The sequence below is a fragment of the Anser anser genome (assembly GCF_964211835.1).
Source record: "Anser anser genome assembly, chromosome: 1".
Lineage (NCBI taxonomy): Eukaryota > Metazoa > Chordata > Aves > Anseriformes > Anatidae > Anser > Anser anser.
In genome coordinates, this window is record NC_139720.1 from 112,595,758 (window position 1) to 112,623,495 (window position 27,738).

General features: G+C 38.6%; 2 protein-coding genes across 24 annotated transcripts in view; both read right to left on the reverse strand.

Annotated features, from left to right (window-relative positions):
- The window catches only part of SYNJ1 (synaptojanin 1), a 65,459-nt gene extending 47,894 nt beyond the window's left edge, over positions 1-17,565 (reverse strand). For 17 of the 22 annotated variants that reach the window (XM_083841854.1, XM_083841848.1, XM_083841862.1 and 14 more), the window contains exons 1-7: positions 17,426-17,555; positions 16,233-16,378; positions 5,303-5,389; positions 4,640-4,907; positions 2,204-2,429; positions 894-977; positions 59-120 (exon numbers count right to left, since the gene is read on the reverse strand). In XM_083841854.1, the coding sequence (XP_083697980.1) occupies positions 59-120; positions 894-977; positions 2,204-2,429; positions 4,640-4,907; positions 5,303-5,389; positions 16,233-16,356 (851 nt within the window). In that variant the 5' untranslated portion in view covers positions 16,357-16,378; positions 17,426-17,555. Of the gene's footprint in view, positions 1-58; positions 121-893; positions 978-2,203; positions 2,430-4,639; positions 4,908-5,302; positions 5,390-16,232; positions 16,471-16,932; positions 16,951-17,425 lie in introns of those variants that run through there. The other 5 variants (XM_083841863.1, XM_083841853.1, XM_083841865.1 and 2 more) reach the window with 2 other exon arrangements.
- A 4,615-nt stretch (positions 17,566-22,180) lies between these two features.
- Positions 22,181-27,738, reverse strand: part of PAXBP1 (PAX3 and PAX7 binding protein 1) — a 28,979-nt gene continuing 23,421 nt past the window's right edge. For both annotated transcript variants that reach the window (XM_083795172.1, XM_083795171.1), the window contains exons 16-18: positions 26,270-26,416; positions 25,813-25,967; positions 22,181-23,696 (exon numbers count right to left, since the gene is read on the reverse strand). In XM_083795172.1, coding sequence (XP_083651298.1) covers positions 23,579-23,696; positions 25,813-25,967; positions 26,270-26,416 — 420 coding nt within the window. In that variant the 3' untranslated portion in view covers positions 22,181-23,578. The remainder of the gene's footprint in view (positions 23,697-25,812; positions 25,968-26,269; positions 26,417-27,738) is intronic.

The window sequence follows — 27,738 nt, forward strand, 5'->3', positions numbered from 1 at the left end:
ATGCATCACTCATTAGTAGCTTGTAGAGCATTAACAAAAAGCCAAGACATCACTTCACCTGTCAAAAGCTGGTGCATTTGCCTCAAAACCCCTTGACATTCTGACACGATGGGATCCCACCTATGACATGAAGATTACGTTAAATTATTTGTCTTTACACATTTGACTAACTCTTCAAAGACCGCTTAATCCTAAATGTGACCTAAAAATTCATTTCACTACCTAAATTAAATCCCCCAAATTTATTCTACGTGCTACACTGTGCATTCTTTTATTGATTTTTCTTAAGTTCCTCTTATTTTTCTAAAAATAACTTTTTTGATTGAATATATTTAGTCACACCATCTAATTACTTCTTGTTCTGAATGAAAGGTATGTATATATTTTAGTGGCTCTACTTATTATATGTCTAGCTTAAGGAACCTAGAGTAACTATGAAGAATGAACTTTTTAGAATTTTCCCTATAAAAATATATCACAACAGTAGTTGCTGATACAATCCCTTTTTCAAGAAAACTGGGATGTAATTATATTGCAGTTACTCTTGACCCATACGACTTCTTGAAAAGGCTCATACTCGAGAACAATTCAAAAAAAACGAGTCTCTTTGTATGCCCTTAGATAACCTATTTTGAAACAGCAATTTAAATTAAAATAGAAAAACTCAATTTCAGAAACAAAACATCTCAAAGCACTGGATGTTAGTTACATCTAACGGATGCAAAACAGCATTCAAAGACCCGAGAGTAGCAGGCTTCGTGTATTAAACAATAGCACCTACTTGCTCCCAAAGGACAACCTCATCCTAATCGGTAATTGTGCAGAAGAGCCTAAACACTACTCTAAGATGCCTAAAAAGACATGAATAATAATTAGAGCCATCTCCTGCTTACCTGCAGGCCTGGCTGTTCCCAAAATAATGGAACAGATCCTCGAATCTGTATGAAAGACGACACAGAATCATCTAAAAATATCACCTGTTGAGAAAAAAAATCATAGTATTAATAGGCATTAGGGAGTATAAGAAAGTTTTAGTTTTCTTAGCCTTAGCTACACACACAGAAAATATATTTACACATGGCCTATTCTACCGTGTAAGCTAAAATACCAGTTGTCTTCCCCACGCTTTTTCCTCTCCCCACTCTGAACAATTCATATAGGAAGTTCTGGCACTTCTATACTTCCTGCCAAACCATAGTTCAGAAAGTCTAAGCAAATACATCAAAATTTTATTAATATCACCTGAATGACTTTAAAAAATTGGTAAGAATTTCCTGTATGTTTTCTGCTTCTTACATCACAAGACCCATAACAGTTGGGATGTAAACCTATGCACAGAAAATAACAATGCAGCCTACTCAGAACACCTGCACAGATTTTGTGCATTAGAATCCAAAATACAGCGGTGTGCTGTGTGTAAAGGAAAGAAAACTAAGTAGGATGATATGCCACAGTCATCTAGTGACATTATCTGCCAGGAAACTTGGACAGAGAAACTCTAACGACAGCTTTCTGACTAAGCTCCTAAAATTGGATGTGTATGGACAGAGCCCTATCTAGATAAAATCCTGCTGAAGTCACCTAGGCTTTGCAGGAGTCAGTCAGTCAAAGATACCTACTGACATGAATACAGTTGCAGGAACAACACCTTGATAACTAGGTTATCATAAGAAATAAGCAAAGAAAGTCCAGCAAAGAATGATTCAATAGCTTTGTGCATTTCTCTATAATAAGGGCAATCAAATGCAGTGGAATTACAGTAGCTTTAAAGACTACCTTTAGCTGAGCCACATTAAGTAACCATAGGAATGCTTTTATCTTTGCCCAACCACCAGATAACACGAATTTGCCAAAATCTCTTTTGCTGATGTTTACAATTAGCTCAAGCTAAAAGTAGTACATGCTCACTCACAGCTCAGGTTAAGAGCAATTATGGCCACCTACAGCAGTTCAGCTGACGCGTAGCAACTTCTCAGGCTACTAAAACTCAGACCCATGCATGCCCTGACCTCAAGCTACACTAAAAACCAAGATCATCGAATTATGTAAGCTACTTAGTTTCCTTATTCAGCAGCAAAGGAACTATTCCTGTATCTTTGGTTATAGACGACTCACAATCTGTTAAGTTAGGGCAAAAAACTATCCACATGCTTGTTTATACTGAGCTCATCAGGCAAGTGAATGTGCACTGTAACTAACATACCTGCTCTGTTTCAACAAAATTTGCAACGTGACCATCATCATTAGTTCCCCGAACATTAAACCTGGTGCCAGCTCGTTCACAGCTTAGTCGTGAAATTAGACAAGCCTTTGCCTGCTTGTGAGCTGCATAAATTGTCCTTATCTCCACTCCTCCACACATGAGCCGTAACAACCAGTCATCACAATTCACACCATAGTGCTTCAGATGTAGATGCAGTGATTGGTTCCTATCAGGAAAAAAAAATGGGAAGGAAATAAAGCACAGCTCAATTTGTTAAGCCAGCTGCTAACTTCTTAGATCTTATGCCCACTACTACAGATAAGAGAAGAACATCATGTATGACAATTTCATGACATAATTATTATTTAAATATACTTGAAATAGCAAAGGTCCCAAGAGAATTGCTTTGATCACAGCACTATAAGAGTATGGGGTGTAGCCATGAATTGTAATGATCTCAAAAAAAAATAAATAACCAACACTTACAGCCTCTGCTCTTCACCTAGCAAAAAAACCACAACAGTTCAAGGTTTTGTTTTTTTTTTTTTTATATTCCCTAGAATACATTCATAACCAATTGATTCTCAAATTTCTGAAAATACCAGTTTCAGGGTTAAGTGCTGGTACATTATGTATTACATATACCCAACTCTAATACCAATTACTGCTCAAATGAAAGAAAGATCCACAATCTGGATATATGTGCACATTAAGTACTAACACTGAAGAAAATAAATAAGACTGAACGTTGGGTTTTGTGAGGGTTTTTGTTTGTTTGTTTTACCTCACTGTACTGGGACTTGGCTTTTGATCTTCTTCAATTGTATAAAAAGGAAGTAAAGTTTTCTGTATAGCAAAGAAAAGCAAACTCTAGTAAGGGAATTGTTTCATCACTGCCCAGAAAATTCTATCATAATTTCAAATAACGTTTGGCTTAATAGTTGAAGCTATTTACTTTAATTTTAGCCTTTTCGTTCTAAGTTTCTAATTAAAAAATATATATACCTGCAATTCATCAAACACCTTGGCTGCTTTAAAAAGACTCATTAATGAAGATTCAAATCAGATGAATGCATTCATTTCACAGAACAGTACGCAAATGCATTACAATAGAAGACTGAGAAAGTAAACGACATTCTTCCCTGGAAAATCTGAGACTGGAACATTTGAATAGAAGCAACCTAAGAGAGCTTACTGAAATGCATAAGCAGAATACTGTCTATTATTCACTTTTAGTGTTTACATTTCTAGATCTTGGAATCTGGGACACTACAACTTCCTCCTGTTGAGGCCAATTCTTACTGAAAAAAAAGCCAAGTAACTTAAGAAGTTTTGCAACAGGGGACAAAATGCAAGGCCAATCTGATTTGGATAGGATCAGCAGGTATCATCACTTCAAGCCTTGAAATACTTACCTATTAAGATGGAGCTCAGTCTTCTTCCAGACATACATAACTAGGTTCTCATAATTCCTGTATATCTACATTAAGATATAAGTCTCTGAAAACTACAGCTTATTTTCTGTCCTAATACACATATTTGGTCTTACGTAGTAATCAGATCACACTCCTCTATCTGACCAAAACAGTGGCAATGGTGTGCCAGAGGTGTTTTGATGTCCTGCATAATGAACAGAAGAGGGGGAAGAGGTAGCTTTTCACCTGTTCGAACAACCTACTGCTCAACCTTCAGACCTTTCCAATGGTTATGGAAACACATTCCATTTTTAACAAAGGCTGAAAATAAGGGATTAGAATTTGTTCACCTTCCTAAATGTCAGAATACATCTCTGGTGTTATTTAAGATACTTATTGGCAGAAACAGGAGTATTGTTTCCCGCAAGAATTTTGTGTCAAAAACTTGGCTTTATTGAAAGATATTCTGTAAAAAGATAGAAAGTTCAGCAGCCAAGCAATGTGCTCTGTAGTGTAATGTACCTACTCTGTTTCATCAACATTAGCGACAACGCTTTTATCCATGTAACAAAATTTGTAAACCCTTTCAATTTGTGGAAACCACATATAAACTGCACACCATTTTAGAAGCCAGAATGCTCAAAAGATGAAAAATTTCGTTAAAGTTCCATGCCCACACTCACTTAAAGAAACTGACACATTTGATGAAGAATTAAGAGACACCAAAGCTGAAACATAACATCACGACCAACTGTTCAGATCAAAGTATAGTATCACAAGCAGTAGAAAGTCTGTCTCTTCCAATTAAGAAATTCCAGGTGGCCATGGAAACACTGCATCATTAAGATAAAAGTTATGTCTTTACAATTAAAATAATGCTGTTCTAGCTCATCAACATTTGTGAGACAAGGGCATACATTTAAGAGCTGATAAAGACAAGGTTAAAAAACTTGCCACGGGTTAGTCTGAACAGGCATGTGTTATTTTACATAATGTCTGATAAAACACACTATGAACTCACCAGAAAAACCTGTTGTCGGTGGTGTGCTCTTGCATGCTGCGGTGAGCATTAAGACTAAGATCTAAACTGACACCAGTTGCAGACCATGCAAAATAAAAGTTTCCTGAATTCAAAACTTTGCGCACTTCTGAAATACGATCTTCATCTGATGAATCAATTCGTAATGATACAAATTCAGTGGAAGTAACTCGAAAGACTTCAGAATCTTGAATCTTTCCCACAGACATGCATCCTGTTACTAGAACCAAATAATGTAGCAACGTGTCTCCTGTGAAACCAGAAAAGGCAAAGGTAAGAGAATGAATCTTAGTAGACTGTGAGGCTGACGTATTTATATTCTTAAATGTGCATAATCTTAACCTGATTTGGCTGAAAAAAATGAAAACATAACCAACATCAAGAAGCCATTTTCAAGTTCAACAGAATAAAAGGAAACACAAACAGGAGAAACGATGCTGAAAATAACAGGGGTTGCAAAAACGGAAGTTATTTTTGTCTACTCCCTCATTTCTGGGAATGCTCCAAACTTGCAAGTTACTCTACAAAGTCAAAAAATAAAAGAGCACAGTTCCTGTTCTGGAGATCCTGTGCTGTGCAGTTTTACAGAAGCAGCACAATTTTCTTTCCCAAGCGAAAAATTAAGGTTTTAGATAGTTTACTCACCAAGGTTTAATCTTAAAACACCTAGAAGCCCATATGCATCCATTACTTTGGAGTAGGTATTCTTGATTGTATCTTTTTCTGCAGATGCTGAGGAGAGAAAACACAAGATGTTATGATGGTAAAGACTGTATACGATGGTAGGGAGAATGAGTCCACTCTAAACTGAAAATCCAAGAGTACAGCTATAGTGCTTACATGAACTTGCCAGAAAGAAATCAGAATGTATAAGCATATGGCTTTTTATAATGGAAAATGAGTATTTGATTTTATTACAGCGTACGGTCACGCTATGTTTTTAGGCAACAAAAAAGGGAAAACCTTGCAAAATCTCCAAGTGATAATAAAGGAGAATGCTTACACTTTTAATATCACCTCCTAATATGAAAAGCATCTAAAACACATGTGAATTATTTCCATGAGAGTGCTGTTCTGTAATTAGTTAAAATTAGAGTAGTGCTAAATGATTTCTAAATAAATAAATTTGTCTTCAAGAATAAAACCATGAAGTGACAGTATTATCTTCAGATAACTAAACTACAGTATCACAAGTGCAGTTTATCTAGTTATAGCTATATTCCAGTGCAATCTAAACTCTTGCAGGGCCACATAACAGTATTTAAAATTAACGTCATACATTAGGAAAACAATTTTTAATAGAAATTTGTGAAAGAAAATCAATGTGTATTATTTTAGAAGAAATTAAAGTATATCTACCACTTTTTACCAGGGAGTTAATTTTAGTGTACACTTTAGAACTCTGATTTGGTCTTGAAAAACCAGGCAAACAAGCTTGATGGCAGATCCAGGTGACAGCAATGCCACAGAGCAGAAAGAGGATCCGGCCAGTCCTGAGCTTCTGCTCTTGACTGAGATTGTACCTGAAGCACAGGGACCAACAATTCCAGCTGTGCCACTGGTCCATGAAGATAGAGATTTCTGGGTCAACAATGATTAGTGCTTTTTCCCTCCTCAGAAATAGTTAATTTTCACTTTGATGCTGGACTAACAGTTTGACATAAATTGTAAATCAAAACACCTACTGCTTTGGCACTCTGCAGCATTCTGCATCACATTAGCTATATTTCCTTCAGAATGGCTATTGTAAGTCTTTCTAGTGAGAATTCCCTAAGCTTAGCCCAGTGCTGTCCATGTACAAGTCTATCCCTTCTGTTCAAACGTCTGCCAGGTCTATTCTTAAAGTGGATCAGAATCTCCAATATAGATGAAACCATTACTTAACACCAGCCTGAAATCTAAGCTCACTCAAGATGTTATTAAATGCACTTAAAAAAAACAACAAACTTTAAAAAATATATATTTATCTGATACGCTGTATTCCTGTAATCTAGAACCTAAGAAAGACAGAATTATAACAGCATGATTCTTTCCAAAGTCATCATTCATAACAAGTGTTAAAACTCCCCGCTAATCTAAACACATTGCTTACATATAGCGATTTTGTCAGCATCACCAAAATGTATTTTGCTTAACTAGATAACCAACAGGCTGGAAAGAACACCTTCTAAACCTCAAAGTGTGGTTCTTCCAATCTGTTTTTCCAATACACATTTAATGATATTAATACACTCATCTAAACTCAACTTTTGGAAAGCAGAAAACTGCCGTGTTGTTCTTCCACATTTCGAATTATTAATGAAAGATGAGGTTTTGTTTCCAACTAATAGCTTTTTGCAGGTTTTTTCTTGAGGGTGCCTGGCAACATTTAATGACATCTTAAAACAACGGCTTTTCTGTCTTCTGCGGATTTATTCTGCTTTTCCCATTGCACACAACGCCTTTATCCTTCCTAAGCCTTAGTAAATAAATGCCTGAAGTGAATTAAGTAATGTGGGCTTTGCAAATTCAGGTCTACAAAGAAAAAAAAAAAGGCCACTAATAAAGCAGAATAACATGGCAAAACCAAACAGAAAACAGAAATAGAAAAACTTACTGTAGCCAGTCAATTATTACTCTTTCAACCAAGCTCCCAAGCACCAACCAAAAGCATCTAGGTTTCATTTCATGGTTTTCAGATACAGTATGTATAACACAGTGTGAACCCTCCCACAGTCTGAGCATCCATGAAATCTGAAATAATTTTGAATTAGGGATGACTGATACTAGCTAACAGAGCAAACCAACAAATGGTTTTTAAGTCTCCTTTCCTGAAGAAATTGAGCTAAAAAGAAGGCAGCCATAAGAAGTGCTGACAGCAGAAAAGGGAACAATTAACACTCATTCAGGGTTAGCTCCACAGCACTGCATCACTTCCCCACCACAGAAGCACCAGGCCCAGGCTACGCAGGGATGTTTTGGATTAGCACTTGCATTTTGCAAAAGCCAAGATGAAATCAGGAAGAAGACACAGCTAAGCCGTGCTCCCTCCTGTTTTCTTACACTCAAGCTGCAGGGACCAGCAGCATCCTGGTGGCCAGAAGCCAGCCCCAGGCTCCTGGTGGGACAGGCCATGATGTCAGGCTGCTGCAAGGAGTCAGGATCGGGCCTGGTGACAGCAACTGCGGTCAGACACAGCTCCGGGATGTCCAGGGACATGGGGACAGGGATTTGGCAAGGTTGGGCTGGGACATCAGTCTGTCTTGGTGGGCCCAGGGCCGGGCAGGGCTGTGGGGAGCTGGAGCCTGGCCCTGCTGGGGCTGATGTGAGGGCCTGGGCCAGTGGGCAGGCCCCGGGGGTGGGCAGGGACAGGCAGGGCTGGTGGGGGCACGAACAAGCTGCAATGTTGTTAGAAAAGTGTTTGTACTGGTGGTTTAGACCAGAAATCCACTCAGCCTCCAAACATTTACAGGAAATGTATTTCCCAAACCAGCCTCTCCATCAGTACTAGCCACAGGGATGCCTTTCATTCACGGATAGAAGTAGAAACTCCCAGGCCAGAGCAGATCCAGACAGGAATTATTATTGACTGCCACTGCACGTGGCATTTCCCATTTCTGATAATACCAAAGAAATTTGTGGATTTTCCTATCACTCAGCACCAACAGGGTGAGGAACAACGTAAGTGCTCTGGAACCATTTGGATTCTCCCCGCATCTATTATATTTAATTGATCTTTCTTTGCCAGAGCAGGAAGTTTCATCAAGATCTGCCACCTCTCACTTCATTCAGGATGCACACGGCATCTTCAGATAAAGGTGGATATGCAAAAGCAGCTGAAATTACAAAAATATGTGGCTAAGACCTCATCTCTATAACACCTTATACCTAGCACACGCAAAGCCAACTTTCAGTTTCCTCCGTGAACAGCTGAAATTACCAGCTGGGTGAACTGCAGCTTAGAAGTTAAACCACAGCAAGGCTAAGGTAATCCTGACAGGAGGAGAGGGCATTTCCAAGAGCATTTCCTCTGTAACATTCTTAACGAATGTGAACATCTCTTCATGGAATGGTGGGCTGGCCTGCAGCCAGGGGAGCCCTTTTGATTTTTGATTTATGAGCTCTATACCTTGATTTATGAGCTCTATACCTTGAAAAAAGCATAGCTATTATAAATATCCATTCAAAAAAGCATGAACTCCTACAAATTAATGAACCTACTTCTCCTTCAAAATTTGACTTTTCTATCTATTTATTTTTAAATAATTGGAGGTAAGCAAATACAATTGAGGCTATTTGAAAAAAAAAAGCTAAACATTTGCTATGAAGTAGGAGTTAAAACACAAAACTTGTAAAGACAGAAATTAGCAACTAGAACGACAACTTTCATCCATAAAACTGGAGTTAACAGATTTAAATTACAATGTATGGGGCACTAAACAGGAAACTTTATACATAGACACGTGTATGCTTGCATTAAGATGGACAGAAAATATTATGAGGCCACAATCCTCCATTACTTTGCATGAGTTCAGACAGTAAGTAGAAAAGAAATGAAAAGCACCTTCAACTTAATCCATTACATTAATTAGATTCAAGTTGATTCATTTCTAAAACAAAGATAACGATTTGCTATTTGGCAGTCCAAATAATAAAAATAAATAAACACCAACACATTTTTAATGTGGTTTTCAGGTCAAGTTGTAATGCGTTCTGGTTGAAAGCCAGCAAGCCTCATTTGCAGTGTCCAGCAAAAAAGAATAAAATAATTTTAAGTCAACATTGATTAAAAATTAATAGGCCATAGTATTTTTAAATGGTAATGCCGCACTTGTTCCAAGTTAAATCACAAGCGTGTATCTGTAATATCACACCTTATCAGTCACTGACTCACTTAAGAAAGGTGACTGATTAAATTATTTTAGAGGGATTATGTCAGCCTTCTTACTGTTATACAAAGGGAACCCCATTAAAAATCCTGTCTTCGCAACAGCTTGGTTCAAAATGTAATCTGTTTAATTCCCAGCTAAAAATGAGTGTTACAATTTTTACATGAATTATAAAGCTATAATCACATTAGAAGTTATCATTTTGGCTTTCTACAGTTGTTCTCTTCTTGGTGGGTTCACAAGGTGGCATCATGACTCAGTACGAGCTGGTAGCAATTCCCAGGTAGAACACGGGACACATCCCAAAATTATGTATAGCTCCTTCAGAGACAAGACTACTCTCATCTAAGTTAGAAGAAAGAAAAAATCATGCTATTGCCACTTCCAAATGTTTAAAATCTGAAAAGTTTTTTGTTTTGTTTTGTTGTGTTTTACAATTTGTTGAGCTTTTAAGATTGAGGTTTCGAACCTTTTTCTCAAATTAGAACAGTTAAAATTTCGGTATTTAAATGAAAGCTAACACTTGAATATCACCACATAGGAGAGACAGTAAAGTCAGAGCAAACACTTTCATTTATAAGTCAAACAACTCAAGAACCATTTTGTTACTTTCGATATTTCATTGACATAAAATAGATGCAAAGAAAACTGGAAAAACTCTGATATTTAAAGCTGCCATACTTCATACAATTATTGTTTGGAATTAGTAGGATTTTTTTTTTCATTTTATTGGCTAGTACAAATTATTAAGTATATTTATTCACCTCAAATACATGTTTAAATGTTACTGTAATCTACCGATATCTTAAGACTGAGGGGAGGAACCACCAAATAACAATTCACCTCTACTCAGCAATAAGAAAAAAAAAAAAAAAAAAGACATTTCTAGATGTTAGCAACTGTATTTTAAATACAACACACCAAATTAAACACTGTTTGGAACAAAACAAAAAAGTAAGAGATGAGCAGGTAAAATGAATGGTTGCTTTAAAAATCTGTCTCAATACTATGCAAACATACTATTGGTTACTTCAGAAAACGTATCTTTTTAACTAACAATACTGATGAGGGGAAAAAACAAAAACAAATTAAAGCTGCCCTACGTAACAGCCTACAAGCACTTTTTTTATTGCTTTCTGACCCAAGTACACATTTTTCACTGAAAACAAAAATCTATAGTATTAATAATATACAAAGTTTTTTTTCCTAATACTGTTTTGATTAAATTATTTTACTATATGAATTTATGAGTACCAACTTTTTGCCTGTACAAGTTCTATGCAGATTAATTTGTAATATAATTTACAATCACAAAAATTTCAATTTAAATACATGCTAGCATACAGAAAGGCTACCAAATTATCTCAAATATAGAGATGTTAATTAGTTTTTCTAAACAATGTCTGAGTAATTCCAGTATGCAAACTAACCTTCTTAACAGACATTTAATTAGCAAGAGCTATGATTCAATGTGTGCCTAGTAGGGAAAAAGCCAAGCCTTTTACTATCACTCCTGTGCTAACATAAAAATGAAAACCTACTCAACTGAGAAAGGAATATTCAGACAGATAGTTATTTGTTCACAGTAAAATCCCTTCTTAAAACCATGCACAGGGCTGTGGTACAGCTACAGAATGGTCTTCACAATTGCTGTAAAGCTAGCCCACCTGAAAAGCAAAGAGCTTTCAGACTCTATTGCAAGCTACCTTCTTCATAATATTTCCAGGGCTGTGGACCAAATTTTCGTAGCTCCATTATGCCATTCAAACAGGTCATTGTCCTCTCAGGCAAAAGTTACTGCTTCCAAAAATCTCCCAGGAAAATTCTTATGGTAAGGGCTTCTTGAACTTTTCACAGGGTGCTAGGCTGACACATGTTGTCTTCGTTAAACGACGTGATTTTGTTGGAAATGCCTGGAAAGCAATGAGCTGAGCACCTTCCCAGCGGATTTGAAAGGACAGTAAATTCAGGAGGAATTCCGTAAATGGCAGCTGAGGACAGGAGGACAGATGACAACCTCCTCCACCAGCATAGTTACACTCGGCATCCACCGTAGCTGGTGCTTCCCTGAGGCTTCCAAAATGTTTTAAGATACTGTTTAATGGGTAGGTGTAGCCCAGAAGATGACACTTAGTCAAAATAGTAATGACCACGGTAGGGTGAATTCACTATTTGCTCTATCCATCCTAGTCCCTTTACATTGGTATATAAGACTGGCTTCAGACGAATACAATATTGTATCACAGCACATTCAAAAACTGTTCCTACCACAGCCTATGTTTAACCTTTTTCTGTAACGCAGACACTCCTTTCAGAGGATAAATTACTGCTTGAAGAACTTTAATTCTTATTATTACTATATATATATACACACACACACACATACATTTGTGTGTACATAAATATAAAACAGGGAAATATCTATATTTTGCTTATTTCGTAGGATCCCGTTATGAAAAACAGCATGTAGAAATTTCTTTTGAAATATTCTCCTTCCCTAATTAAAGGGATGCGAGTCCACTCAAAATGCTGCATACACATTATTTTGGGAAAAAAATAAAAGAGGAGAAAAATAGCACAGTAGCAGGTTGTGAGTATACAGCATGTTACCCTCCTTCAAGATTATGCACATATATGTGGTGCTCATATGCTTGTTTTCTGGGTGTCTAAGTTTGCTAAAGCACGGTATCAGCTCCAAGCCTCTTGCAAAATGATTATATGCTATATCTGTCCGCAGTAGCAGATGGGGTATCTGTTATTTCCTCCGCCCCAGCGATGCAGTATCAAGATTTTCTTTTTAAAAGAATGTATTTACTTAGAAATGGAGCGTGAATGGGTGATGGCGCTGCTAAACAAGACTACGAATACTGGGATGCCTGCTGCACACGTAGGTTATTACAGCTCTTAATTTATCCAGCTCTACAGAAAGCTCAGGGTGGGCACAGTGCCTCTTCCTGTTCACACCTGCTCTCTTGTCAGCTTTGCACAAGGCTGAAGCCCAAGGATGCGCACGAAGCTCCAGCTCTGTCTCCACTCGGGGCGCAGTATTTTCCCAAATGACAGAACATTCTCCTTTACTCATCGCAGGCGACAGGAGTAAAAACAGCTTCCCACTCGTTTCGTTATGACTCACCAGAGAGGCACAGGGAGAGAGAACATCTTCCCGCTCGGTCAATGAAATCTTTGAAGGTAAGATAGCTCAGTAAAGGCCCCTATTTCAGAGAATAAATATACCGCCTATGTCAAATAATAATAATAAAAAAAGATCCATGATATCCTCCAACTAAATTCTAAACAAAGAAGCAGTCAAGCTGCTGACATTTAAAACCAAATGTCTTACAAGGCCTTGAGAAGCAAGTTGGCAGGATCCCTTCAGACTTCAACACCCTGGGCTAACCCAATACTCGGAACGAGCTGATAAAAGAGGTATTTCATATTTTTATGTAAGGCAAGTGAAGCATTTCTCAGATGTTTTGGTCACAGTAACACTAACTAATCCGTGTCACAAGCAGCGCACAGAACACTTCCAGCAGAAGCACGGCTTGGACTGCTTCCACGTTCAGACTGAATGATTACGCAACAACAACCCTCTGCGAGCCGCCCTTTCCACACTCTTCTTTCTTCCGTCCTACTCTGTTGACTTGAATAACACATTCAGCACAAATAAAACACGCACTGAAAAAACACACAACATACGAATTGTACAGCATTTCATACAGGGGCCTAATGAAACCCTCTGAGTTATCTTGCAGTGCTTCACTGAATGTAGAGAGGATGAAGGTTAATACCATTATCCTTCCCTCAGCAAAATGACAGATGGACTTCCTTTAAGATGACATTTAAAGGATCAGTAAGCTTTTGTTCCTTTCTCTCAGTCCAGTTCAAACACAGATCTCTCTGTGCGTGCATACAGCACAAGATGTGGTTCACCAAGCCTCTCAGAACCGAGCTGCGTGATTCACCTCCAGTTCTAATGTATTTCACTAGGTTGTACGTACGCCACATGTTCTACATACAGACAGGAACTATGATCAGGCATAAGGCTAAACAACTTATCTTTAATATTTATTAAAATCTTTTGAAAAATGTCTAACAGCTTAAGATTGGTCTCATTAGTTTTTAGACCCTAAGAACTTACCACCACCAACAAAAAGTTTTTAACAGTTTGCAGTGATGCTGCTCTGAATTTACACATACTTGATCTGGCCATTTTTCTACCTATTTATGCAGAATGCAAAAAACATCTTGGGGAACTTCCCAAAGGACCAGTCTTTCATTAACTTTGGCTTTGAAATTAGGTTTCACAGAATCATTAGAAACATTAAGGGTGGAAAAGACCTCCAAGATCATCTGGCCAACCATACCCCTACCACCATGTTTGTACCAACACCCAGAAGTTTGTGGGGCGACAGACTAGGTTCTTCTGACTAGATTCTGTGGCACGACTAAAGCAATGGAGTAGTACTTTACAAACCATAACCAAGCACCAATAATTGTATTCCTTTAAATATGTACTAAAAAGAATACGTACCAAAAAGAATGCGTACCATAAGCAAACAGCAAGCAAAATAAAAGGGGAAAAAAATCTAAAAAAGGAAATTCTAGCCCCTTTCTGCTATCTAGCACACAATTGTGACCTTTCAACCATTAAAAAAAATCATTATTCAGTAAAGAGTTTAAGTGAAAAAGAAAAAAAAAAGGAACTAAAACTACCGCAGTATTGGAAAAATAAGCCCATTTACCAGATAGAAAGAGTAAGCAGTTTACACGCTGAGGTTTCTGAAAACAGTATTCAGAGCAACTACTTATAGCTAGGCATAAATAATTACCATGTTGCAACCTACCAATCAGAATACCAAGGACAAACCAGAACCCAAGAGGAGAGAGGCTTTTGAAATTCCTTTGGGTTTTAATTTCTCCATCCGATAACAATGCAAGGCACAGGAGAGGGCAGGAACTTCAGTACGGTTATAGATTTTGAAATTTTAGAGAGCAAAGTCTACCCAGCTACCTGCACATTATCACAGCACAAGAAATGATTAACTCTCTATACTTTCTGAGCATAACTTTCATGAATAAATTTTTAATACGTTCCTCCTTAGGTAGCTTAAACATGTGCAGTAATTACTAAATACGTGCTAAAATAAATGTTTTCCACAAATCTTCAAAAACATTTTTCCCTTGTTTTACTGACTTCACTAAACCTGTTCACTAGCTTTGTGATTGGACACTTACTTCCAACCCAATCCACACCACAAAATGCCATTCAAATACTGCTGCCAAAGCCAACTTCAATACTAAGAAGGAACCGTATCAGATAAAAACAGTTCTCAAAAGATGGGAGAAAAGCATGTACTGTTTTTCACCTGGATAATACAAGTTAATTTGAGCTGTAATGTCCACCACCCTAGCACGTCCCATTGCTAGGGCTCTAACAGTTAGTGGCAGCTTGTTCAAATCACACAGTAACTAAGATGCTGATGAAGACATACGCCTGAGAGCACTTGCTCAATCGGCCTGTCCAGCACAGATGACTATGGCCCGACTTCTAAGCACCTAACAGGACACAGGGACAGTCAGGTGCCTCAGAGAGAGACAATGCCACAGACAAGGGGCACACACAGTTACAGGAGAACCAATTGCAGAAACCAAAGGAAGGAAACACATCTCAAACCCCACTCATCTTTGGGGCTCTCACTTCTAACCTTGAGTCTTGTTGCAGTAGGGAACGTGCCCCTCAGCCCACTCCATCCTCTCGGAGCCAGAGCACCCTCCTGAGCAGCACCGCTCTTTGAGCCCTCTCATGCTGCAGGCAACAAATCAAGGCTCCCATTTTCTGCTGAGCAGCTGCTCAGAATAGCTAGGCTACAAAACCATAAGCAGGCATCAGGATTAACTCATCAAAAACTTATTGATTCAAAAGAAGTACATCCACAGTATGCAAGCTTTCTGTAAAAATCAAAAACAAGCCTAGAAACCCTCTGCAACCAGGTGCTCAGATTTACGTACTGAAGAATACAAACCAAACGACATTTTTAAGCCATATCTATAGACTTCAAGGATCTCTCCTGCACTTCTCGTTTTAGTGTCCTTGCTCAACTATGACTTTAAAACAAAAAGGACTTAATAGAAACATTCTATATATCACTGAAAATATGTAAAAATGACTTTGCAAGACACCTTGCTCCAAATATTTACTTATTTTATTACAAGATGAACTAACACACACAGTATGGCGATAGGTTGAAAATACAAGGAGAAAATAAAGCTAAAAATCAAAAAGCCATCAAAAAGTCATGACACAAATTGAGATAAACAAATTAAGATGATGTATCACTTAAGAATATAGAACTTTTCATTATGAAATACAACATATAGATTTAGCTTCTTACTGAGTCATCATGTATTCAAAAGCAGAAGATTGCTCAGAACCAAAGGTACGCAGATGTTGTTGAATGTTATTAGAAAAAAATTTAGAATATGTGAGAGTATATATTCACAATGAAACCTTTTTAAACTTGTAAAATTCCCTCTCAGCAGTTAAAGGTATGAAGCATTTTTTTCATTTAAATCAGAAGATTCTCCATCAGCAAATAAAAACAGAATAACTGTTTCTTCTGTATATTTCATAAACAAAAGCAAAGAGCTTACACAAGGTCAAGCCTGCCAACTTTTTACATTGTACTTATCAAAACATATCGACTTACAGAGGACAGCCACAGCTCCAGATTCAAACATGAGACATTCTTCTCTGTTTCTGGCTTCCACTATCACACTGAATGGAAGGGGATCCAGCTTGTGATAGACACGATATCCTTTACTGAAAGCCATTTTGCCTTTATTGGTGGCGGTCCTGTCCAACACAAGATGATGTTAGTGAAAGCTTCTTGTGCTTCCAGATACCTTCTGCAAAGCAGGTCTGACTTCCATGCTTTCCTAAGACTTCTACAGGTTTAACAAAAGGGGGGGGGGGAAGGGAGAGAAAAAAAAGACATGCTCACTCTTTCTATGTCATGAGACTTATTTTATCTCATGTTTCAAAACAAATATAGGGACTATCTAAAGATAACATATAGATGCTTCAAAAATGTAATTACCAAGAGCAGCACATAGGATTTATTTAAGATCTATTCCATGACAACCAGAATTTGTTTCACAGTACTTAAACAAATGAGATTTCTTCTTAGGAAAACTGAAAATAAGGTTCACTTTTAGTAACCACAAACATGTAAGAGCAGCAGCTACCTTAATCAGAAACCAATGCCAAATGCAGAGGATGAGAAGCCTGGGCCAGCTTCAATTTATGGATGTATTTTAGTAATTTTGACATTATATTAAAAGATAGGATGTTTTAAATGGCAGAAGTGTTAAGAGGTTTTAGCATGTCACAGAAAAACGTTAACCTACTAGGGGAGAGGGCTGCTTTTATAAACGAAAGCAGGGTTTTGTCTGGACTGAAACCCTCCCCTGCAGCAGCTGACGACTGAAACCTTGCAGCCCTGTCCTAGCGAAACCACCGACAGGCCACAAAAGGTAAGGTCCTCCTTTAGAGCAACGCGAAATCAAGCACCGAGAGACCAGCGAGGGCTTCAGCTCGGGAAACACACACGGCGGCGGGAGAAGCTGCTGGGAAGCCTGCCCCATCCCTTCCCTCCAGCTCCCCGCCGGTAACCTCCCGGGCTGAGGGCGACACGGACCCCTCCTGCCTCCCATCCCACCCCCTCCGGGGCAGGGGCAGGGGCAGGAGCCGCAGCCCGGCACCCGCGGCGCCCACAGCGCCTCCATCTTGTGTGCCGCCCGCCGCCCTCAGCAGCCCCGCACCGCCCGGCGCGGGCTCCCCGCCGCCGCCGCCCGCCCGCCCAGCCCGGCCCCGAGCCGCCGCCGCCGGCGCCCCCCTTACCGGCCCTGCCGCCGCCTCCGGCCGCCCTTCCCGGCTCGGCTCGGCTCCCCGGCAGCCGCCGGGACCTCCCTTCCGCCACGGCCCCGCCGTCCCTTCCGCACTGCGCCTCCCGCCGCCGGAAACCGGCGCGTGTGTGTGTGCGGGTGCGTGTGTGTGAGTGCGAGTGCGAATAGCGAGGCGCCCGGGCAGAGCTCGCGGCACGGCGTGGGGCACGGGTGGGTGGCCGCAGCCTGCCTCGTCCTCACGGGCCGCCAAAGTTTTAGCCGCAGCCCCCAGGCTTCTCCGTGGAAATTTCCACGCAGCCCGTGCGGGCTGCGAGCGGAGGAGGAGCAGCGCTGCTCGGCAGGGGCTTTGCTGTGCCGTGCTGCTGGTGCGTGGCAAGCTGCGGGGACTACAGACGGCTCGGGAACTGCGTGATAAAATCAAGAGAGACGTGGCATTCACCAAGTCCTTAATTCCCTTTTATGACAAGGTCACCCATCGAGCTGACCAAGGAAGCCAGTATATGTGATCTCTTCAGATTCCTGCAGAGCTTTCCATGCTGCTTCTCACAGTATCCTCCTGGACAAAATGTCCAGCCTGCAGCTAGATAAATACATATTACAGTGGGTGAGCAGTTGGCAGACTGTTTGAGCTCAAAGTGTTACATTAAATAGCGTTCAGGCTGGTGGCCAGTCGCTAGTGAGGTTCCCCAGGGCTCCATTTTAGGGCCAGTTCTTTTCAATGTTTTCGTGAACGACCTGGATGTGCACAGGTCACCTTGAAGGTGTACTGAGTAAGTCTGCAGATGACACTAAATTGGGAGGAGCTGTTGACTCCCTCGAGGGCAGAGTCCTTGCAGAGAGATCTCGACAAATCGGGGGTTCTGGTCGATGGCAATTTGAGCATGAGTCAGCAGCGTGCCCTGGCAGCCAGGAGGGCCGCCTGTACCCTGGGGGGCATCAGGCGCGGCACTGCCAGCTGGGCGAGGGGAGGGATTGTCCTGCTCTGTGCTCGTGTGGCCTCACCTGGAACACTCTGTGCAGTTTGGGGCACCACAGTATATGAAGGACATAAAACTATCAGTGTGTCCAAAGGAGGGCTACAAAGATGGTGAAGGGTCCGGAGGGCAAGACATATGAGGAGCGGCTGAGGTCCCTCGGTTTGCTCAGCCCAGAGCAGAGCAGGCTGAGGGGAGGCCTCATGGCGGCCTGCAGCTCCCTCACGAGGGGAGCGGAGGGGCAGGCGCTGAGCTCTGCTCTCTGGGGACAGCGACAGGACCCGAGGGAACGGCATGGGGCTGGGACAGGGGAGGGTCAGGCTGGGTGTGAGGGAAAGGTTCTGCACCCAGAGGGTGGTCGGGCACTGGGACAGGCTCCCCAGGGCAGTGGTCACAGCACCGAGCCTGGCAGAGTTCAAGCAGCATTTGGGCAATGCTCTCAGGCATACGGTCTGATTTCGAGGTGGTCCTGCAGGCAGCCAGGAGTTGGACCTGACAATCCTTGTGGGTCCCTTACAAGTTAGGATATTGTATGATTACATCTTTTACAAGAGATAAAAGAATTTCAAATGAAGTATTTTTGTTTTCCTTCCTTCCTTCCTTCCTTCCTTCTTTCTTCTGGACACGTTTTTTTTCAGGGTAATATATATATATATTTTTTTTTCTGATAGCTGAACAGTAAGGCACAGTTGAAAATGTAATACTCCACTATTTGCTGAAAGACTTCAAAACATCAAAGAGCATCAGTTGAAAATGCAATCCAGCTGAGAATGTAAAAAAAAAAAAAAAAAAAAAAGTATTATTATTATCCACTAGTGGGAGTTTTGATAAAGCTATCAATTCCCAAAACTACCACTTACAATGTATGGAAAATGAGAATGAATATTTGATTCTAATTGCCAATATATTGTGTAACATAGCAAAGCATCTTACAAACAAAGTTTAATTTATTCCTAACTTTTGAATAATAAAAGGTTTTGGTAGGTTTTTTTCACCTGCCAACTGAATTTCAGAATCTCACAAACCTTAAATACATGGAAATAGAGAGGCATGCCTCTGTGATTTGGTATTAAATGTGCTCTAAAAATTTCCTCATCTCACATCCTTCTTTCTCCCAATTGCAATGTCTTCGTGCCAGATCTCCTCAACAATTAAGCTTAACAGGTGTAATAGAAAAAGTTTTCAAAGAGACCATGGGACCAGGGTGTAAAGAGAATTTCACAGATATGGAATGTATTGAATGTGCTCCTTGTTACTTTAGCGTGCTTTGTTTTGTAGCTTTCTCGCAACTTTTAGCTGTTTTACGCTGTAGGCAAGAGAGAATGTGTCTTTCCTTTGCGTCATTTACAGTTAACCTGATAGACTAATTTCTTTTACTGTAAGGGCTAGTAAATGTTATAAATTATATGTAACTGGATTATTATCTATACTTTAAGCAAAGAAGGAAACAAATCAAACTGAGATAAGGAAATAGAGAGACATGAAAATGCCCTTGTGCTGGTCTTTCACTTTATGCACACAGAACAGCAAGGAGACTGTATAAGAATACCACATCAAATCTTGGAGATACATCAGTGCTTTACTCCAGGTCTCTGTGCTACGAAAACATTTAAACATTTAAATAAACATTTAAATATACATAAAGCACAAAAGTAATGTAAGTGGAGTCAATGGGACCATTCACATATACGAACAAAAGCATATGCTTAAGTCATTGTCTGGAGAAGAGCCATAAATTGTAGGCCCTTGTATTATTAAGTCAGTTCGTCTCCATTTAATATTTTTTTTATCCCTCTTCATTTATTTCTGAATATTTAGGTCAAGAGCTTTAGTTACATACAAAAATTAAGTATTCTTGGGCAAAAAATTTGTACATTATTTCATGGTTCAGACAGACTAACCCAACTAGTAATTGCATTGCAAGCCTATCAAAAATTTTGTCTGGAGCACCACATGCAGGGTAAAATCACTCAACTCTGCTCCATTCTGATGGCTGAGTACGAGTTTCCCAGAAAACCACATCCATCCTCCTTTCAGCAATCATTTCTGAAGCCTCTCTCTCTCAGAGCTCTGTTTTCTGTACATACCACACGAACTCCTGCAGGAATGGTTTCCTTGTGACTTTACAGGGAAAGCCTAATGGTCAGATCACAGGCTATTTAATTTTTACTGTGGCAACTTACAAACGTAAGATACAAACGTACACCACATAAAAATTGCAGGTGCATATCCCTTCCCCCAGCATATATACTATATATACATATAAAATATATATTTAGAATTCATTCTAAAAAGCGTGGGGTTTGTACACTAACCTAGGGAGAACTGAAAGCAGAACCACGGATAACAAACTTTTGCAGAAAATGAGATGTAGCTGAAAGGAGGAGAAAGAGGAAACACATGGCTCCATATATCTGCACAAATCTTCCTCAAACTTCTCTATTTCAAATTTTAGCTTTCATTTTTTCTTCCGTTATAGCAAAGGACAAGGTTTTTCCCTTTGCTACTGATGAGCTTTAGGGTAATTTTGTAATACCTGCGATTGTAGAAAAAACACACCTGTATAACAAAATAGTAATTAATAAAGTAACTGTAACCATTCTGTATTATACATATTATGCTGTTCATTAAAATTTCCAGTGACCAACAATTTTACATGCAGTGTTTTCATGTAGTGTTATACATCTTTCCTGTTTCTAGACAATGCCAGAAATTACTAACTGCTAAAGAAGTTACTAGACCTTCTCAACAGTCCCTGTAGAGTTCTGAGCAGAAAAGATTGCCATGTCACATAACTAATTAGTTACTAATATATTAGTAACTTCTCCTGTGGGATTTGATCATCATCTAGGACATCAGCCTCTTACTATATTTGTTAATTTTGATAGTGAACAATAAGATACACATGGTCAACCATGGGAGAAATGTCTTGCGTCATACTCTAACCAAGCAGCAGTTGTGTAACACAGTTTAAAGATTATTGCATAAAGTGGAACTGCTTTGCCACTCACATTTAATTTGGGTCAATAAATGAGATTATGAGTGAAGTGTAGAAGTGGTTGTTTGTGAATAAAATTGGGTAAAAGTATTTGCATAAAGCCTTGAAGTACCAATACAATTCTAACCATTTATACAAAGGAAAGGTTGCTCAAAATGAGAAGCTACTTTGCTTATCACTCATAAGTAAACTTTGCAAGATTGTGTGTTGTTCTCCAAAAGTGTCATATTGTGTAAGGATAAGGAGGAGAAATTCCTGTAACATGCAACACCAGGCACAGGGCATGATTCTATGAGAGGGAGGATGGGCTAAGTATAATATAACTGGTCCTCCAGGCAGTTAATTAAGAAAATGACTACAAACTACCTTGAAAAATATTTCTCTGCAGCTATAATTTATAATGAGGTTAGAAGGAAGATATTCTCTTTACCCCTTCCTTAGTGTCCTAGTCATAACCCAAATGAGAGGAAAATGCCTGTTTTTAATAACAGTAGTTAACAAAGTTGTCTCGAACATTAGAGCTCCATTAGTAGTGCACTCTGTTTAATACATTTGGTCACTGAAAATCCAAATACTGACAGCTCCTGGTTAAATACTTTCCTAATCTTCAAGATCTGAATTCCAGCGTGTAATCTTTGTCTCATTGAGTGAAGATGCTTTGGCTCACTCCAAACATCTGCTGTCCATGGACTGTTCTCTTCCAGATATATTGAAACAGTCAGCCAGCTTGCATATTCTTTCCTTTATAAGTTTCCCAAAGGAATAAAGCTACAACAGCTCCTTGACAGACAAGTTTATTGAAACATTTTTTAAAAGCAGATACTCTGAATGTACTCCATCAATCCCAACAGTTCAGAAAAACAATTGTTCAGTGTCCAAATGAAGTGTGCATGTTACAAATTGTACGTTTTTAATATACTCATTTATACCACATGACATAAGCTTAAAATACAGTGATTCTTACGTTGTTCAGGATGCCAATTTATTGCTACAATTCCCCCAAAAGGTAGGGCACACTGGGAAATAGCTCTTAATCCAAGGCTAGTACAGCTCTTAGCATGCCTTGGACCCCAACATCAAATCACTGGTGTTCCAATGTAGATCATCATATATTTAAGGGGTTTTATTTTTAATTTACAGCTCAATTAACTGCTTTGTTTTCCAGGACTGTATTCTTAGAGGGTGTTTAGCAGGAAATGAAACATTTGACTATTTATTACAATACAAACACTTCAAATCCTCGGATATAAATTTTTCTTCACCTTCATTTAGCTTTACATCTTTAGCCATACCAATCAGAAGAAAGAGGTTCCCAGTATGAAGTTATTAAAAAAAAAAAAAAGCAAACAGTGAACCTAACCACCTTGCACAAGGAATGAGGGTCCAGAGTTCACAGGTGAACTAGTTTTCTTAGAAAATATAAGGTGTTTGGGGATTAGGAAACACTGTCACGTAAGCTTGCACCATAATCTTGAGTTTACATTGTTTGTTTGAATTAAGGAAATAGTTAAGCATTGATTTGGGTTTTCATTTCTATTTTATTTCTAAGAACAGTCTTTAGAGTTCCATATTTGAATGCAAATACTTTTTTGTTATTCCAATCTGAGTGAAGCACAGTGGCTTTTTAAGGGTCAGGTTCCATCTGAAAGTCTTTCTACTATTTAGGCCAAACGATTTTCACATATTTTAATATTTTGCCTGTCCTTTTGACCAATAATATGATTGTTTTATTTTCAAAACAAGTGATTTTTAGCAAATGAAAAACTTTTTTCAACAGTAAAAGATCTCCATATCCAGTGTGAAGGTAAGATGGTGGTATAAATATATGTATAATATTGCATTACACTTAATATATTATACACATTCCAGTTAGCCATGGAACAATTAACGGAGGAGTAGATGACTACTAATCATGGGTATAAAGTGTTTTTTGTAAACAAGATTTTGAGAAACTTTAAGCAAAGTCTGATTTCTGGAAGAATCACAATCTTGGGATTTCATTTTTGCTTCTAAAGAAGTCAACTTTAGAATTACTTTTTTTTAAGGATGCTGTATATAAGAATGCACTTTGTATTAAAACAAAGATCAATACTTTACAGTTTAAGAAACTTTACATATGTACATAAATTACACATCAGGAATGGTTTTAAAGCTCATAACGAGATGTCGGAAAAGTCTATTTTCCTTCTATTAAAATTTTTAACTCTTTTACGTTGTGATCATTTGCAACTGTCATAGCATGATCCAGCGCTCGTATACTTGCTAGAAGCTTTATGATCTGCTTTATTTGCTCCCTAAAAAAAAAAAAGCAGAAGAGGAAGGCGAAGTCAATGCAGGAATGCAATGATCATGTTAGAAGCGTTAATATTTCAACAGACAACCATGTTATAACTCTGTACAGCAAATCAGTTTCAGATGGCTTCACATCATCTCCACTTGCTTAGTCTGATAAAAAACAGGTTGGTTATCAACCTTGTAGTAAAATTGAAAATTTTGTGTTGGGTTAGAGAGGAAGAGAGAGTAGGAATTAGTCATATATATGGTTTAATGCTAGATGCAGTATTTCTCAAGAAAAACTCTTGGATTACTTATGGTACTGTGCAGTGAGTCACAGCTCTCTTGATGAAAAGTGTTTGAGCAGAAAAAAAACAGTATGTTTTAATGCATGCCTTAAAAAATATGAAGCTTGCCACCAACAAATTGCACTATAGATTGATCCTAGTCCCGAGAAAACTGTACTTCTTCAGCTGTCAAAAGCAATCCTAGCATCATGCAAGGAACACGGACATGAATTTAAGCAAGTCCCACAAAAAACACTAGATGTCCAAAATTCATCTTAAAAATTAAAGCATCTGGTTGGCAAAAAAGCACCCAACATCTGGCAAACTACCATTGACAGACATAGATAAAAGATACACTTTGCTCCCAGGAGAAGTTAATGATTTTTTCTTTCAAACAATTGTACTAGGTTTTACATGAACAGACATCACATCCTTAGGTTACAGAAAGTAACCTATCTGCAACAGACTTATTTTATGTGCTTAACAGAGAAAATGTGAACAGTTTTAGAAGTTGAAAAAAAGCAGAATTCCAGACAATAAAAATTAAATTAGAATTTACTATGGGAAAAAAAAGGATTACTTAGTTGTTTCTCTTCCAGTGTTCCAATACAAATTTTTACCAAATTATTTCAGCTGGTAAAAAAAAAAAAGTTATTTCAAATTTAAACTCTCTTTTGGTAGCCTGTTTCTAATCTCTACTGGATTCTCTATCAACTCTTTTGTTTCATTTACAATATCATGCTAGGCTAGACATTTTCATTTTAGTAAATTTCATTGAGTAAAGAGTTTGTTTTGAAGTTGAATCACGAGGAAATTTAAATTGGTACGTGTCATTGCTATCATACTTCAGACACAAAGCTCTAAGGCATAATTTGGGAGAGGATAAGGAGTAGATTAAGTACAACCCAGTGTGGCACAAAGCTCAGTGTTCTCTGAAAATGAGATGATTCATATGTCACAGACAGAAGCGAATCTAAAGACAGAAAAGTGCCAATAACCAATATGGTAACTGGAAAAAAAAAAAAAGCCAACACACGAAAAAGCTCCTAACCAGAATTCGTGTGCTACACTTAAAGGGAAATTCCTACATTTCAGTGCCATGCGTAAATTATAAAAAAAAAAAAAAAAAGTAACTTGAGCAATGTCTCAGGCAATTCCAGGTATCAAGAATGACTAATGAAGGTAGCAGCAAGGATTCCAAGTTTCAGTTTAAGCAGGTTTCCTGGAACAACTGAACTATTGACCCTGCAACCTCTCCCCATGCAACAGCACACGAATAAATGCTCTTCCAGTCTTGTTATGTTCCTGTTTATCAGCGCAACAACTTGATTTTTAAGTTTATCATTAAAACAACCCACCCAATACGTGGGTTACTTGGCTAGCAGTAGCATTCATGCACCTAATCCAAACTTTTAATTATGCTGGTTATCAGATACAAGTAAAATGACTGTTTGATCAAGGGGAAAACAGGTTCAGCTAGTTGGTTGTGTAAACATAGCCAAAACTTTTGCAACATATAGAAAAGCAAGATTTGTAATTTAGAAGCCATTATGTAGGAATCTGCAACAGGTTTACGAGGTGGAGCCCTCCAAATCTAGTAACTACAAAATCTGCCAGAGTGAAGGACACAAAGGAGCAGTGCAAAACATTTTGAGTGTTTAACTGAAACAGCAGCTGCTGTTTTCAACCATCTTTAAAATCTCCTCATCTACTATCCCACAACAAAAAAAAAGTTTGAATTCAAAGAAGTTTTGTGAGACTTTTCAGGAGAATCGAGATATTTACCTATATTTGCAAGCAAATAACACAAAGCACAAGAATTGCAACTGATTAACTCAAAATAAGTTACCTTGCATTTCTTTTCTCTACATCAGAACAACCAATGCTGTTTCTATAAATTGTATCAGCCAGATGAACAAGGTATCTACAGAAGTTTTCTAGCTGAGAAATAGTCTTGTCTCCTTTTAGATTAGCAAACCACTGCTTAGGAAAGCAAGCAATTACCTAAATAAAAGAGGAAAAAGAAAGTTAAAAAACAAAGCAACAAAAATGTAAAAGTTATCCAACATGAGTTATTAAGTCTGCCAGGTAAGACTGCAGTTACAAGACTCAACTGAGTCAAACAGCAGGAAACCTACAAAAAAAATCCAAAAGCACGGAAACCTACACTATACCCGAACTATCTACAGGTATGAGCCAGAGAATGTTCTTTCTTTGGTTCGCTGACATTGTGATATGAAGATATCAAAGTCAAGATTTCACAGGTAACCTCAAATTCATTTATTTATTTTTTGGATATTACTCACACTTTGAGCCTTCTTTATGCTGTCATCTCCATACTCAGAGTTTTGAAAAGCCATAAGAATATATCTATTTAGCAGACCATCTATTGACAGCTCCTGTAGAGTTTTGTTTGAAAGGATTCCATACCACTGGAGAAAGTTTCCTAATAACTGAAAACACAATATAGGCAAGGTAGTTATTTAAAGTGACATGAAACTGAAAAGTTAGTCAAATACTTTAAAGACTCTTCAAATGCAGCAATACAGCTGAGGTAAAGCAAGGGAAATATGCCTTCTGATTGCTCCAAAAGTATCCAGAATCCATTAAAACACTAGCTTAGGTGTTGCAAATTCCCATACAACAACAATCATCATCGCTGTTTTGCTTTTGTTTTGCCAGAGGCATCAGTGAAAAAAATAAGTTTCAAGACACCTTGTTCTCAAAATTTGATGTCGATGTCAAGTGAGGCCTAGCATACGCCATATAGGGGCAAATTCACAGCCTCTTCTCAGTGAAATCTGCAGGCATGCTATCAGCATACCCTTATTTCCAAGGCATGCTGAAACAAAAGACGCAGAAAATGCTTGATGGGAAGTGCTGGCTAAGCCAACTGTACAGCTGTTATTCCCCGTGGCATATGGCCTGTGGAAAACTGCTGCCAGCCTTGTACAAATGAATGCAGCCAGCAGTTTACTGTTGAGGCAGATCATCAGGAAATAGTAAACGAGCACTTGCCTCCCAGCTTCTATTTCTGCTCTTCTGTGACGCTGTAACTGCCTTGCTAGTGCAAGAGAGCTGTATTGTTATTGCTTCTCTAAAACAGAGCAGTGATAAGAGCATGCATAGTTCTAAACTGCCCAGGCTCCAACAAATACTGCCAGAAGCAAGCAACTTCAGTCGTATGAAACACAAGCCGTAAGTGAATTTTCAGTGTTGCTCTTAAGAACTGCATTTTAATAAATGAGCTTTATGTACTTTTTGCTCTAGACAGCATTTAAGAAGTTGACTTTACTTCAAAGTGAAAGAATTCAGTGTCAAATACTTTAAGTAAACGATGAGATTGCAAACCCATTCAGAATAAGGCCTCCCTCACTGCTACAATTTAAATCAAAAACTCCAGACAAAAGATCTGTTTGCATGACCACAGAGATCAACAGTTCAATCACCATGTCTCATACTTTCCTCTTTAGCTGGGAGTTTATATTTCTAATAAAAGGATGCGAAGAAAAAAATCTACAACAGCTACAGCTTCTTACAGACCTCTGAAAACGCTGTATTGCACATTCCACATAGACATTCCTTTCACATTCTTTATCATTGCAAGTAAACTAAGTTTACAATAGTTCTCATATTTTACAAATAGCAACAGGTTTTCCAAAAGGGGTTAGAAAACTGTTTATCCAAGTTATTTTCATGAAAATTCTGACACTACAAAAAAAGAGACAAACCAAACCGCTCTCATTACCATGTAAGTAAAATAAAATAATCATAT